General features: G+C 48.6%; 1 protein-coding gene across 1 annotated transcript in view; it reads left to right on the top strand.

Annotated features, from left to right (window-relative positions):
* The window catches only part of CIP2A (cellular inhibitor of PP2A), a 156,204-nt gene that overhangs the window by 60,051 nt on the left and 79,910 nt on the right, over window positions 1-16,243 (top strand). Inside the window, exon 7 of the mRNA XM_063953637.1 lies at window positions 12,994-13,139. Within this exon, the coding sequence (XP_063809707.1) occupies window positions 12,994-13,139 (146 nt within the window). The remainder of the gene's footprint in view (window positions 1-12,993; window positions 13,140-16,243) is intronic.

The raw sequence follows: 16,243 nt of genomic DNA, 5'->3' as shown, positions 1-16,243 counted from the left end.
AATCCCTTTTTATACACGTCCGCTCTCTGTTATCATAATTTTTCCTGTTACTTTGCGCAGCCGTTTCTACTTTAATTTCTATCTCAATCGTTTAAACACACACAGTGTTTAGTACGGCAGCACATAGTACCAGGGTAACTTTATTCATTTATATGTGGTTAATCTAGAGGCGCTGTTAAAGCAGTTATTTGTTTCTCCTAAATGTTTGTTTCAGTCTGGACTAAATTAGACCATTGTAAACTAATTATTGCTTTGCTATTATAATATAAATGTATATTTCTCTTACGTCCTAGAGGATGCTGGGGACTCCAAAAGGACCATGGGGTATAGACGGATCCGCAGGAGCTTGGGCACACTAAAAAAGACTTAAAACTGGGTGTGAACTGGCTCCTCCCTCTATGCCCCTCCTCCAGACCTCAGTTAGACTCTGTGCCCAGGAGTGACTGGATGCACACTAGGGGAGCTCTACTGAGTTTCTCTAGAAAAAGACTTTTGAAGGGTTTTTATTTTCAGGGAGCCCTGCTGGCTACAGGCTCCCTGCAGCGTGGGAGTGAGGGGAGAGAAGCAGGACCTACTTCTGTGAGTTTCAAGGCTCTGCTTCTCGGCTACTGGACACCATTAGCTCCAGAGGGTTCGATCACTTGGTGCGCCTAACTGCTTGTTCCCGGAGCCACGCCGTCACCCCCTCACAGAAGGCAGAAGTCGGGTGAGTATGAGAAGATCAGAAGACTTCAGGACGGCAGAAGACTAAAGTGACGGAAGGTAAAGCACAGCTGTAACGCTGTGCTCCATGTTCCCACACACATATCACCAACGGTTGTCACTGGGTGCAGGGCGCTGGGGGGGGGGGGCGCCCTGGGAGGCATGTTACTGAAGTTTTGTAAGGGCGGCATATGATTGTTGGTGCCGAGGCACCTTTTACAGACCCCCGCCGGCATTTTACATGAGTTTGAAATTGGCGGGCCGAAGCCGCCGGGAAGGGGGCGGAGCTTCGGTCCGCGGCTCACACGCGCCATTTTCTCCCTGCACCAGACGGAGGGAGAGACGCTGCCGGGACCTCCACGCTGATTTCTTTCTTTTTTTTTGAGAAAAAGTTTTATTGAGTTTTATACTTTTAACAAGATATTCGTAAAGTATGTATTACAGGTATCACACATTGGTACATAACGCAGTCAATGGTTAAATAGCAGTAACAGAATATCTACTTAGGTACGTCAGCGGGTGTGCGGAAGGTCAAACAAATATGTATGTCTATGTATGGACAACCATCAATAGGTGATGTTCCGCATCATGTATGAACCGTAGCTACGGGTGAAGGAATATCTCTTAGTGAAACAATACAGCTTATAATAGAGGAGCAAGAAGTAAACATAACAATAGAAAAGAAAGCGAAAGAGAGAGGGGGAGAGAGTTGGGGAGGGAGGGGGGGGGGGGATGGTCGGTCCCAGTCGTCTGAGCAGCGCGTCAGGTTATCCCAATTTGGACAGGGTATCAGAATGACTCACATTATCTTATATGGTAGCCAACGGGGGTTCAGCACCGAAGTATGTCGTCCAGGGTGACCATGTGGTGGTGAAGTTATCTGGGGTGTCATGGAGAACCGCAGTAATACGTTCCAGTCTATAAGTTTGCCATATAGCATTTGTGGTAGCAGGGATTGTGGGGGGAGATAGAGATTTCCAGTTAGCCGCAATTTGGCATTTGGCCGTATTTAGGATATGCTTAGTTAGCTTCTGGTGGTGGCGAGGGGTGTGAGGTATTGGGCGAGAGAGCAGAGAATAGAGAGGTGACATCGGGACCGTTAGAGCGAGGACATTAAAAATAAGTCTATGGACCCTAGTCCAATATCCCCTAATTTGTGGGCAGTTCCACCAAATGCGCAGCAGGGTTCCGCGTTGGCCACATTGACGCCAGCATCTATCCGAGCTAGAAGGGTAGATTGAATGGAGACGCGATGGCACCAGGTACCAACGATAATATAATTTGTAGGCATTTTCTTTGATTCGGACCGAAATGGAGCTCGTGGAGATTTCCTGCCTAATCTCAGACCAATCGTCTGGTGTCAGGGTTACACCCACATCTCGCTCCCAAGCCATTTCGTGGGGTTCTTTCAGGGGCGAATTGTGAGTCAACAAGATTTGATATATAGCTGAGAGCAGGCCTTTAGTTGATCGGCAAATGCAGCATAGGGATTCAAAGCTTGACTTACCTCCCATGGGTGGTGATCTGGGGGTAGAGGTAAAAAAGTGGCGTATCTGTAAGAATTGATAAAAGGTTGAGCGTGGAAGGGAGAAACGGGATTGCAAGTCGGCATATGTGGGGAACGTGTGTAGCGGAGCAATGTCCAGAAGGAAAAGTATGTTATGGTTTGTCCATGATTCAAAGGCCGGATGGTTCTCCCCCGGCGGGAAAGCAGGGTTGTTCCACAGAGGGGTGAGTAGAGGGTGGTAGGATCGTAGCCGGTAAAGTCGTGAACAAAGGTCCCATATGGAAAGGGTAAATCTCACTGTGGGTAACAGCGAGGAAGCAAGAGGGCGACTATTCGGTCGGCACCAGAGCAGGCTATAGGGGGAATATCTGTGGAGTGTGGTAGCCTCCAAATGTGTCCAGATTCTGTGTCCAGGTTTATCGTGCCATAGGACGCACGTGGTTAGGTGAGCTGCTCTATAGTATTTAAGGAGGTCAGGAACTCCCAGGCCCCCCTCTAGGCGGTGCTTTTGAAGGATTCTCATCTTTACTCTGGGCTTCCGCCCTGCCCAGATAAATCTGGTAAGGTCCGCCTGGAGATTTTTGAGGATTGAGGTGGGAACGTGGATTGGAAGAGTTTGCCATAGATATAACAGGCGGGGTAGTAAAGTCATCTTAACGGCTGTCATTCGTCCAAACCAGGACAGGATAAATTTATTCCACTTGGTCATGTCCTGTTTAATAGATGTTAATAATCTGGGAAAATTAGCAGCATAAAGACCAGAGTAGGACTTGGTTAAATAGATGCCCAGGTATTTGAGTTTATCAGCTCGCCAAGCACATGGGAAGGAGGCCTGTAGGAGCCGGAGATCTGGGTCCGCGACATGCAAGGCTAGGATTTCGGTTTTGTCTGAGTTAATGTTGAAATTTGAAAACCGACTGTACGTAGCTATCTCTTCCATCAAATGTGGGAGGGAAGTAGACTGGTCGGTCAGGGTAAGAATGACGTCATCGGCATATAGTGCAATTTTGTGATTTTGGGTTCCCGATATGATACCAGATATGTTACGGTTCAGCCTAATTCTAGCTGCCAATGGTTCCATAATGAGGGCGAAGAGCAGGGGGGGAAAAGGGACAGCCTTATCGGGTGCCGTTACGTATGGGTAAAGGGTCGGAGGAAAGGCCATTAATTAAGATGGAGGCTGAGGGATTCTGATAAAGCGATGTGATGCCCTTATAAAAGGCGCCATGTAAGCCCATATTTAAAAGTGTCTGTTGTAAGAATGGCCAGGCCACTCTGTCGAAGGCCTTTTCTGCGTCGAGGGCCACGACTAGCGTCGAGAGAGCCTTATCTTGTGCTAACTGGATGAGGTCGATGAGACGCCTAGTATTATCTGCGGCCTGTCTAGAGGGAATAAAGCCGACCTGGTCGGGGTGAATGAGGGAGGGTAAAAATGGAGCTAGTCTGTTTGCCAGGATTTTGGCAAAAAGCTTTAGGTCGACATTTAGGAGCGAGATGGGTCGATAGTTCTTCATCTCCAGCGGGTCCCTATCGGGCTTTGGAATTGGGATAAGATTGGCCCTAGTGGTGGCCGCATCGAATGAGCCCCCTTCCAGGACTGCGTTAAACAGAGATTGAAGCATGGGGAGTAAAGGGGTTGTAAATTTTTTATAATACAAAGCGGTAAAGCCATCAGGGCCAGGGGCTGCGGTACGGCGTAGCTGCTGGATGGCCATTGAGATTTCTTCTGTGGAGATGGGGGCATTAAGCGTCGCTATATCCGACTCGGAAAGCTTAGGGAGTTTGCAAGCGGATAGATAGTCTCGAAGCTTAGAAACGTGACAAGGATCAGCATCTAGAGTGGAGGGGAGGTTGTATAACGATGTATAATAATCCCGAAATTGGGAAGCCATTCGTGTCGGGTCAAATGTCAGCACAGCGTAAAGATATAATGCGATTTTGAGTACATTTCGCTCTGAGTTTCTGGGCTAGTAAAGTGTCAGCTTTATCCGATTTCTCGTAGAACCTCTGGCGTGCCCATAGGAGTGCCTTGACTGCCTTTTTGGTGAGAATCTGGGATAGCTGACCTTTAACTGCTAGGAATTTGGAATACGTTTTCTTTCTGGGGCGGCATTGATGCAGAAGGGTCAGGGCGGCAAGTTCTGATTCTAGGACTCGGATCCGTTGTGCTTCAGTTTTCCTTTGGGCAGCCGAAAGGCTTATAAGGTAGCCTCGGATGGTGGCCTTATGTGCCTCCCATATCAGGGAGGGGGGGATGTCTGGGGTCGCATTGTCTGCATAATAATTACCTAGTGCGGTGGCAATATCAGCTACGGTGCATTTCTTAAGTAGAAGAGATTCATTTAGACGCCAGAATCGGGTGGGGTGGGGGGGTGAGGAAGATGAAATTTCAAGCAGAACAGCAGAGTGATCTGACCAGGAGATAGAGAGCGTCTGGGCACTGAGGAGTTTACGGGTAGTGTCTCGGTCGATGAATATACGTGTATAGAGGTCGTGAGGTGGGGAGTAGTGAGTAAATCCCCTTGCTGAGGGATACAAAGTCCTCCATCCGTCATACAGATTGTAAAGTGATAAATGTGCTTGTAAACGCTTGGCCAGTTTGGCGGGAGTAGAGGCCGTAGGGCCGGGGCGAGACCTATCTTGGAGTGGGTCCAAAGTGACATTGCAGTCTCCACCAATTATAGTCATGCCCGTAGGGAGGCGGGAAAGGCTGTCAGAGAAAGCTGTGAAAAGAGAACCCTGCTGCGCATTAGGGGCATATATGGAGGCCAAGATCAGAGGAGCCTGGTTATAGGAACATGAGAGGATAACGTAGCGGCCCTGAGGGTCCGAGACCGTATCGTGAACAATTATAGGGAGGCCTCGACGAATCATAATGGCGGTTCCCCTGCGTTTGGCAGGCATGTTTGAATAATAGACATGTGGAAATTGTTTGCAGGACATGGAGGGGTGTGGAGGTTTAAAATGGGTCTCCTGTATCAATACTATATCAGCCTTTTGTCTATTAAATAATTGGATGGCCATAGCTCGTTTGGTGGGAGAGTTTAGGCCGTTAGCATTAGCCGAAATAATTTTCAACGTCATGGTGGGATGAAATGTGGGTGACGCAAAGTGAGGGGCGGGAAGGGACCGGACCGACCATGGGGACAGAGAGGAGGAAAGGAGGGAGAGAGAAAGCGAGAGAAGGGAAAAAGAGTCTGTATAAGAATACAGAAGGAGAAAACCCTTTCCTGTAGGAGGGCCAGGTTTAACACAAAAAGGATAGGCGCCGTCCTGGCGTATCCTTCGGTGGGGGACGTGGGTTTGTGACAGAACGATAAGGAAGATGAGGAGGAGCATAGGGGGGGGAGAGGGTATACTAGAAGCGACCAAGTGACAGGGGGAGCTAGTAGAATTGCATTATGGAGACAGATAGGGATAGTGTGAGCGGTAGAGACATAATGAGGGGGTGGAATAGAGTATGCAATGATATCAGATACTAAACCGACTTCAGTCTCACCAGGAAATTATGGATAATAACAAATAAACACCATGCCAATCATGGACTAACATGAAGACAAACTTTAGAAATAAAGAACTATCTGACTCTCACGCGTAACCAACTGGATAGCAACGCTCATGGCGTCACCGCCAGCAGGCCACGCGGAGAGCCCGAAACACATATGTGAACACATAGCAAACCGAGATATTAGAATACTCAGAAATTATAGAGATCATATGTAACTAGGGTTATATCATGTAGTGCCTGAGAACGTTCAAGCGGGAGACCATTCCGGGGCCGGGGCCCTTGGGCGTGAGATTGAGCGTGACATCTGATCTTGGGTCGATTCAGGGAGATCCTCAAAAATGCCGAAAGTTTTAAGTAGATCAGCTCCTTGCGTTGGGGTCTTGACTGTGAAAGTCTTCCCATTCTGCGTGACCTGCAGCTGGAAAGGGAAGCCCCACTTGTATTTAATGGAGTGGGCTCGGAGTACCTTGGTGATGTGAGCGAGATCTCTGCGCTTTTTGAGGGTGGAAGGGGCAAGGTCCTGGAACAGCTGTAGCTGGGAGCCGGCATAAGAGACCAACGGTAGCCCTCTAGCCGCCAGCATGATTCGCTCTTTGGTAGTGTAGTAGTGAAAGCGTATAATTACGTCACGTGGCGGTTGGGTCGGAGGCGGTCTAGGGCGGAGGGCCCTGTGGGCACGGTCTAGCTGGAGAAGGGCCTCGGGGACATCTGACGCCAGTTGTAGGAAAAGGTTCTCCAGATACTCGGGGAGAGAGCTAGGGGATACGCTTTCAGGGATGTTGCGGACTCGGATATTGTTCCGACGATTGCGGTTGTCCATATCCTCTAGTTGGTCTTTGTACGCTTCCATATCTGCCCGAATATCCAAAAGTTCCTGCTCCACCACCGTTTGATATTGGCAGACGTCGTCCACTTTGCGCTCTAGTGTATCTGTGCGGGAGCCCAAGTCGGCTATTTCAGACCTGAACTCAGCCAAAACCGATCTCATTTCTGACTGGAGCGTTTTCGTAACGATAGCCACCACGTCCTGAGTGGTTAGTGGGCTGCAGGCGGTGACGGTGTCAGCAGGATCAAAGGATTGTTCAATTGATGGCGAGCTCCGGGTAGAGGAGCCGGCCTTCTCCCAGGCACGCAGAATACTAGCTTTAGGTGTCTGAGAGTTCTTGCGGTTCTTTTGTGACATTGTAAATTTAGCGCTTCGTATCGATGTAGTAGAATAATGCAATATGTAAGAGGGCCCCCTGTCACGTCTTGGTCGTTATGCTTAAGGAGCCATGAGCTTTATGTGGCTCATCAAGCGGGGAGAGAGGTTTGGTGTGGCAATATCGTGCAGGTCACTCTTGCAGTGGGCAGGTGGGGTAGGGGCTATCTACACACCAGTAATGTGGGCCCGCAGCTATCCCCGCAATCATCCGCAGGGCTCGGAGCGGCCGGGTGGGCACTGGCTCCCGGGGAGTGGGCTCCACAGTGGATGAGAAGGGCAGTCAGGTGGGTGCGAGACAGGCAGGCCCCTATCCCGTGTCGAGGGCCCGTGGAGACCCGGGCGGGGTATCCTGGGTAACAGGGAGTGCCTGTGGTTGACTTGGAGGGACCTTTATTTCAGGCTGGTTGGAAGCGACGCTGGGGTCAGGCTGGGGATGTGGCCCAGCAATGGAGGCCTTCTCTCCACTGGTCCCGGTTGTGGAAATGCCAGAGGGGTCTGCTGCTGAGTGCAGCGGGACCTCAATGGATGCGGGAGGCCAGGGATTTGCTGCAGGGGGAGGGAGGGTGGTAGGCGGGCTCGTGCCTTCAGATCGTGGGGGTCCCCCAGGTATTCGGCCCAGGGCGCTGTGTCGCAGGAGGCCCAGGAGTCATGTACTGCCGATCCTGTCAGGCCGCAGTTTGTGAGGGTGGAAGAGAGAGAGAGCAGGTCCCGCGACAGGCAGCAGGCCACGTGGAGACTCACCCGCCAGGTCAGATGGTACCCAGTGGCCGCCCCGATAGACGGGAGGTAGCGGGGGTGTCCGGGAGCTTCAGGGGGATCCGGCAAGATGGCCGCCGCGCGTCTCTCTCGTCTGACACGCCGGCCGGAGCTCGTCTTCCTCCAGGTCAGTAAGTAGGGCCGGGGCACCAGGGTCGCCTCTAGGTATTGCCCGCGGTAGCGGAGGGTCCAGTGAGCGGCACCAGTGGCCGGCTAGTCGATCCACGTCTCCGGGGATCAGCGGCGGCAGTGGGCACAAATCGAGACCCCGGGCTAGGAGGAGCGAGTGGGCCGCAATCCGCGGGAGCTCCGGATTTGCTCCCCGATTCCGCAGCTCACACCCGGATAGCCCAGAGAGTTATAGAGAGTCTCCCAATACCCCCTGGCCTCAAGAAAGTGCGTGAGAGGGGTATTTTAATGGTAAGTGCTGCAGGAGCTCTCTTTGTGCACTTCCACTTACTTCAGCAGCTAGGCCACGCCCCCCTCCACGCTGATTTCAAGTAAAGGGGGCATCTCCAGAGGGGAGCCGCAGTGGGGTACCAGTCTTTTTGATAATAAGGCAGCGCTGGGTACATATATTCGTATACCAATATACAGGCGCTGGGGTGTGAGCTGGCATACTCCCTCTGTCTCCTCTTCTGGGCTGCATTGTGGGCCTGTCACCTTGCTGGGACGGTTCTGTGTGGGTTGTGTGTCGGTGCTACGTGTTGACATGTCGGAGCCTGAATGTTGTTCACCAGAGGAGGTTATGGGAGGTGGGGATGCGGGGCTAGATGTAGCACTGTCGGCACAGCCGACTCCTGATTTACTAGCACTCCTTAATACAATAAATTCCAATGTAGCTTCTGTATCTAAGAGGTTAGATAAGTCTGAGTCACAGACGCAGGTGTGGAAAAAGTCCATGGAGGGGGCTTTATCTCAGGTACAGACCCCATCCGGGTCCCATAAGAGGCCTTTTACTCAGGTGGGGGATACGGATACCGACACGGACTCTGATTCCGAGGTCGATTTCACTGAGGCTGCGTTACATCCACGATTAGTTAAGAGTATTCAGTACATGATTGTGGCTATAAAGGATGTTTTGCAAATTTCTGATGAACCTGCGGTACATGAAACAAGGATTTGCTTGTTCAAGGGAAAGAAACCGGAGGTGAAGTTTCCCCCCTCTCATGAAATGAATACTCTTTGTGAAAAGGCTTGGGAGTCGCAGGATAAGAAATGGCAGATTCCCAAGATGATTTATATGGCGTATCCTTTCCCCTCTGATGACAGGGAAAAATGGGAGACATCTCCAACTGTTGATAAAGCTCTATCCCGTTTGTCTAAGAAGGTGGCGCTTCCATCTCCTGACACGGCAGCTCTCAAGGATTCGGCGGATCGCAAGTTGGAGACGTGTCTGAAGTCCATTTTCGCTAATACGGGTGCATTGCTCAGACCTGCTGTGGCGTCGGTATGGGTGAGTAGTGCTATTGCTAAATGGGCTGAGAATTTAGCTAGTGACATGGATACTCTTGATAAAGATAATGTCCTTCTAACTCTCTGTTATATTAAGGACGCTGCGGATTACCTAAAGGACGCGGCAAGGGACGTCTGTCTCTTGGGATCAAGGACCAATGCCATGTCGATATCTGCCAGGAGGGCCTTGTGGATCCATCAATGGAATGCTGATGCCAACTCCAAGAGGTCTATGGAAGCTCTACCCTTTAAAGGTACTGTTTTGTTTGGGGATGGCCTGGCGGACCTAGTCTCGACCGCGACTGCGGGTAAGTCCTCTTTTCTTCCTTATGTTCCCACACAACAGAAAAAGGCACCACATCAACAAATGCAGTCCTTTCGTCACAACAAATACAGGCGTGGGAAAGGTTAATCTTTCCTCGCCTCAAAGGGTAGAGGACGGGGAAGAAAACTTCCTGCAGCCTCAGGCGCACAGGACCAGAAGTCCTCCCCGGCTGCTACCAAGTCCACCGCATGACGCTGGGGCTTCCCTGGGGGAGTCCGGACCGGTGGGGGCCGTCTTCAGGTATTCAGCCAGGTCTGGATTCAATCAGACCTGGATCCTTGAGTGTTAGAAATCGTGTCTCAAGGATACAAACTGGAGTTTCGGGAGATGCCCCCTCACCGGTTCTTCATTTCGGCATTACCAGTGGTTCTTCCGGACAGGGAGGTGGTCCGGGCGGCTATTCAAAAATTGTCTACAGAAGGTCATTGTTCCCGTCCCTCCGTCCCAGCGGGGGGAGGGGTTCTACTCGAGCCTCTTTGTGGTACCGAAACCGGACGGTTCGGTCAGACCAATTCTAAATCTAAAATCCCTCAATCCATACTTGAAAGTCTTCAAGTTCAAGATGGAATCCCTTCGAGCGGTGATTTTATGGCGTCAGTCGACATAAAGGATGCTTACTTACATGTGCCGATATATCCTCCACATCAGGCTTTCCTCAGGTTTGCGATACAGGATTCTCATTACCAATTTCAGAAAGGTCATGGCAGAAATGATGGTTCTTCTTCGCAAACAAGGGGTTTTCAATTATCCCGTACTTGGACGATCTCCTGATAAAGGCGAAGTCCAAGGAACGGTTACTGAGAAGTGTATGCTCAATTTGCCGAAATCCCAGTTGATTCCGACCACTCGGCTTCCTTTTCTGGGCATGATTCTGGACACGGAGTTACAGAAGGTATTCCTTCCAAAAGAAAAGGCTTGGGAACTGCAGACGATGGTCAGAGAACTTCTGAAGCCAACGAGTGTGTCGATCCATTATTGTACTCGGGTTCTGGGGAAGATGGTTGCGGCGTACGAAGCCATTCCATTTGGCAGATTTCACGCCCGCGTGTTTCAGTGGGACTTGCTGAGCAAATGGTCCGGATCTCATCTACACATTCACCGGAAGATCAGTCTATCTCCCAGAGCCAGAATTTCTCTCCTGTGGTGGCTACAAGCTCATCACCTCCTGGGGGGACGCCGATTCGGTATCCAGGATTGGGTACTTCTGACGACAGATGCACGTCTCCGGGGCTGGGGCGCAGTCACCCAAGGAAGAAATTTCCAGTGAAAATGGTCGCTCAAGGAAGCCTGTCTCCACATAAATATTCTCGAGTTAAGAGCCATTTACAACGGCCTGCTCCAAGCAAGAAGTCTTCTTCAGGATCGACCGGTCCTGGTACAGTCAGACAACATCACAGCGGTGGCCCATATAAACCGGCAAGGCGGAACGAGGAGCAGAGCGGCAATGGCGGAGGCCACAAAGATCCTTCGCTGGGCGGAACAACACGTCAGCACACTGTCAGCAGTTTTCCTACCGGGGGTGGACAACTGGGAAGCGGATTTCCTCAGCAGACACGACCTCCATCCGGGAGAGTGGGCTCTGCACCAAGAGGTATTTGCAGAAGTGACAAGACGCTGGGGAATTCCGTTGATAGACATGATGGCGTCTCGGCTCAACAAGAAGCTCCCGAGGTATTGTTCCAGGTCAAGGGACCCACAAGCCACTGCAGTCTTAGCCTCTACCACCTCTGATGGGAGGCTATTCCACTTATCCACTACCCTTTCTGTGAAGTAATTTTTCCTTAAATTTCCCCTGAACCTCCCCCCCTCTAGTCTCAATGTATGCCCTCGAGTTCTAATACTTCTTTTCCTTTGAAGAATGTTTCCCTCCTGAACTTTGTTAAGACCCTTGATATATTTGAAAGTTTCTATCATGTCCCCCCTTTCCCTTCTCTCCTCCAAACTATACATGTTAAGATCTTTTAGCCTTTCCGGGTAAGTTTTGTGATGTAGGCCATGCACCATTTTAGTTGCCCTTCTTTGTACACTCTCTAATGTATTTATATCCTTCTGGAGATAGGGTCTCCAGAACTGGACACAGTATTCCAGATGGGGCCGTACCAATGACCTATACTTCAACATAGAGTTTAGGGCTCATTCACAAGGAAGTGGGTTAAAAAAAAAAAAATGCATTTTAAATATGTTTACATGTCTAAGTGCACTTTCATGGTTTGCACACCTACCATTACAATAATTGCATTACAGTTTTAGAACTCAGTGTTGGGAAATGCCCACAGGAAACCATTTTTTCATTTAATTGTTTGCTATGTGCTTCCAGATATTAGTGGATGAAAAGCGCATTAACAGTGGATAGATATTAGCCCTTTACTGAATACTTTTACAGTTAAATGTGGGTTTCTTTCCAGACAGCAGCTATTTGACTCTGTAGATTGTCACTCAAAATATGTGTAGGACTAGGTGCTGATGATAGCAGAAGAGGCTGTAATTTCTTGTTTGACCTTCAGTTATTGCTGTGAAGTGAATGCTGCTATGTGTTTGCTGACTGCAGACAGCTGTCGTGGCAAGGTCAAGTACCTCTCCATATCTTCTGTTTGCTCTTGCTCTCAGAAGTGGTTTAGGCTGCTTAAAATTGATAAATTTTGTTTTCCAACTGCAACACTACAAAAATATTTGAATATTCCTAAATAACATCCTTACAAATCTGGATTATGATTAGGATGCTTTGCCATGAATGTATATTTCCGAATCTGGCCTCACTACACACAGCTATTCAGACAAACTGAAGTCACTGCAATTAGACACTTAGGGGTATATTCAATTGAAGTCGGATCCATTCCGACATGCATTTTGTCGGAATGGATCCGACCAGGGCTAATCAAATGGACATCTCAATTCGACTTTAAAAAAGTCAAATTGAGATGAGTGAGCAGAGAGGAGGGGGAGGAGGGGAGGGAGATGGGGGAGAGCCGCACTACAGCAGCGGCTCCAAGCGTAGCAGGAGGATGTGTCACAGCCGCTGCTTACGGCAGCGTCCATCTGACTCCAGCAAGCGAGGTCTCGTGTGTGAGGTGATTGCTTAAAAAAAAAAAAAAAACACTTTGCCCATCTGCCCTAAATTCTGACGACTAACACTTTGTCTGGCTCTTTAAAATAGACTTTGAGAGCCCATTTTGCTTGGATACTTGGTAGTGGGATCCCACTTAGTAATTTTAGCTATCGGGCAGATGACTGCTTAAAGAACTTAACAGTTGTCTTATTTCTTTTAGGGTATTGTTGCACTAATGCTCTACCCGAATTGATGGTGAATAGCGCGTGAATCTCATGTAAATTTTGCATTGCAAAGCTGTTTTCTGGTGATGAATGATAGCCCCTCATTTCATAGAGAGACTGACTTATTTAATATTATCCCACTAGAACACGCACAACTATATAGACAATTATATATGCAATGCAGTAATACCATACAGTATTTTCATTGTTGTTTTGAATGTGTTGGATCACATTTACTTATTGTTTATCTGTTCTTTGTGTTAAAGATTTTTCATTCCAGGAATATCCATCAGACGTTTCAGTTAATATTCAATATTCTTGTAAATGGAGATGGGACATTAACAAGAAAGTATTCTGTTGACCTCCTTATGGACGTATTAAAGAATCCAAAAATTGCTGACTATCTTACGAGGTAGGGCTATTGCTCCTATTTGTGTAAATAACCTATTTAATTCTGGATGACAAAATTAAACACACCTTGCAGTTTCTGGAAAAAGGGCTTTTGTTGTTATCCTGTTTTACAATCATTTAAGATATTAAGCACCAAAGTCCAATTATTTAGGACATCCATAGGTAATATTTGTTTCATTATTTTTTGTTTTTAGTTTATTTTAATACTCCCACACTTTGGGCAAATTCAGAATTGGAATTAAAGCATATTGCTTGTTTTGTTTGTTTGTTTGTTTGTTTGTTTGTTTGTTTGTTACATATAACAATGGCTTTTAAATATAGCTAAGTTCTCGTGAATGTTTTCTGAGTAAACAAGATTTTGGTTCTTACCTGACAAATATGTTTCTCGGATGCCATGGGGTACAGTGGATGCCCTCCCATTTGCCACTTTCTCCTGGGTTGTGTTTAGGTTTTGTGTTACACCAGGTTCCTTACCCTCTTGTGTGACTATGGGGGTCATTCGAGCTCCGCCGCTGATGTGTCCTGTGCGCAGTTTGCTGACTGAGGAGCAAACAGGAGCAGCAGGAGCAATGTGTCTCCGTGGCTACACACATTGTGGTCGCATCCACCATGGACGCGACCGCAATATAATTGACAGCAGCGGCATTTACGGGGCAGCATTGCGGCATTGGGTGGGCAGGGCAAGCCGATGGGAGCGGCACCAGACTGCTATTGGAGCAGCAGCGTGACATCACACGCAGCCGCTCAGATTGGGGTCAACCTTAGTTCTGATGCATCCGCAATTAGATCAGGAGGCGGCCTCACACATGCTGGGTGGCCTTGACCTGTCCTGGGCGGCCCCCAGCATGTGACAGATGGACGCAGATCTGGCTGGGGGGTGAGCCTGGGCTGCCCTAAAAAGTTAATCTTTAGTATCCATTCTCCTCTAGCACTGCTATACCCATGGTCTCTCCAGTGTCCCCCATGGCTTAAGAGAAACCGATTTATCAGGTGAAACTCAAAATCTTGCTATCTACATGATCTTCAGAATGTCACCAATGCTATTGATGGGGGATAATAAATATATAATTGGTACAATAATTTTATCACACCCAAATAATCTGTGGTTTAGTCATTAATATGTATAGATAAGTACACAAATTTCTGCAGATAAGTGCCTACATAAAATGATATACCTAATCATTGGGTATGATGACATTGATTAAGAGGATACATGCAAAGTGCACTAGTAGTATGTAACATTCTTTGGAGGGTACAAACTAGGCACGACATATAGGTCGACGAAATGGCCGGATGGCCAATCTGACGATTGGTAAACTCATACACATTTAACCGATCATCGGCTCGATGTGTTGTGCTTAGGGAGGCCAATCCCGGGATCGGGATCGGCGGGATCCTGGGATTTAGGCCCAAAAACGTCCGGGATTCAATCCCGGGATTGGAAGGTCCAATCCCGGGGATTGAGGGATCAGCGTTGAGCGTCCTCAGGACGCTCAAACGCTGCCCAGCTCCCTCCTCTCAGCTGCCCCTGCGCAGCGTGACCTGTGCCTGTGAGGTCACGCTGCGCTGTCAGCAGCCACAGAGCAGGAAGTTACGGCGGTATTCACCCGCCGCCTCCTCCCTGCTCCCCCTACACTTACCCGCCGCCTCCTCCCTGCTCCCCCTACGCTTACCCGCCGCCTCCTCCCGGCTTCCCTGCACTCCTCCACCGGCTCCCCTGCACTCCCCCGCCTCCTCCTCTTCACCAGCTACCCGGCTGTGCAGGTTTGTACTTTTTTTAATGTCTACGGGGCAGGTGGGGAGGGGCGTGGGGGATGGCAGGAAACAGTTGAAAGCCAATCCCGGGAATCCCGGGATTGACCATTTTTCAATCCCGATACCCGGGATTGAAAAAATGACCCGGGATTGGCCTCCCTAGTTGTGCTCGACGTCACAACTGAACGGGCATTTACATGTGTCCGCCCAGTTGTGATTTCAGTCACCAGTGGCCTCTGCAACAAGCGTGCCAACCGTTCGTACACACAGCACGGCCCGCCGATATATCAGCCAATGGCTGTGCTGCAGGTCCGACACAATATGTCTGTGAATGACGACGTTCAGACATATTGGGAGTGCCGATTCACCCACGACATATAGGCCAGTGTGCACTCAGTATTACAACATGTTCTTTTGCTTATATAGATTCTACTGTGAACTTTTGTGGAACATGCTCAAATACCACATTTTCAGTTTTAATCCGTCCCTATAAGATCATACAATGACTTCATCAAGTGTAGTACTTTGCTTAAAAACTGATAACAAAAGAAAAGCAATGCTGACAAAAATGCCATGTTATAGGCTGCATGATAATGTACTGTGATCTATCAGATACATGCCATACACACTTCCAAGTACGATTTTATTTTAAGTCTGCTTAACAAGAACTAATGTCAATTTCTTATTTACAATCACCTTTTTAATGTATAATTTCATAACATTCTAATTAGCGTTGGTACATTCCAAAGACCTATACATTTAATATACATTCTAAATTGAATATGTGCTTTAAGTGACATACTTCCTGTACGTTTTTATTTTTTCCTCCTATTTGGGTTTGAACAGTAAACTGATTTATATATTATAATTTTTCTCTTACGTCCTAGAGGTTGCTGGGTACTTCAAAAGGACCATGGGGTATAGACGGGATCCGCAGGAGACATAGGCACACTATAAGACTTTGAATGGGTGTGAACTGGCTCCTCCCTCTATGCCCCTCCTCCAGACCTCCGTTAGATTATGTGCCCAGAGAGACTGGACACGCACTAGGGGTGCTCTCCTGAGTTTCTCTGAAAAGACTTTCTGTTAAGTTTTTTATTTTCAGGGAGACCTGCTGGCTACAGGCTCCCTGCTTCGTGGTAGTGAGGGGAGAGAAGTCAGACCTACTTCTTCTGAGTTAAAGGCTCTGCTTCTTAGTCTAGTGGACACCATTAGCTCCAGAGGGTTCGATCACTTGGTCCGCCTAGCTGCTTGTTACCGGAGCCGCGCCGTCAACCCCTCACAGCAGCCAGAAGAAAGAAGCCGGGTGAGTATATAGAAGAACAGAAGACTTCAGTGACGGCAGAAGAC

The sequence above is a fragment of the Pseudophryne corroboree genome, chromosome 2 (genome assembly GCF_028390025.1).
Source record: "Pseudophryne corroboree isolate aPseCor3 chromosome 2, aPseCor3.hap2, whole genome shotgun sequence".
NCBI lineage: Eukaryota > Metazoa > Chordata > Amphibia > Anura > Myobatrachidae > Pseudophryne > Pseudophryne corroboree.
This window is presented reverse-complemented; position numbering and strand designations above follow the sequence as displayed.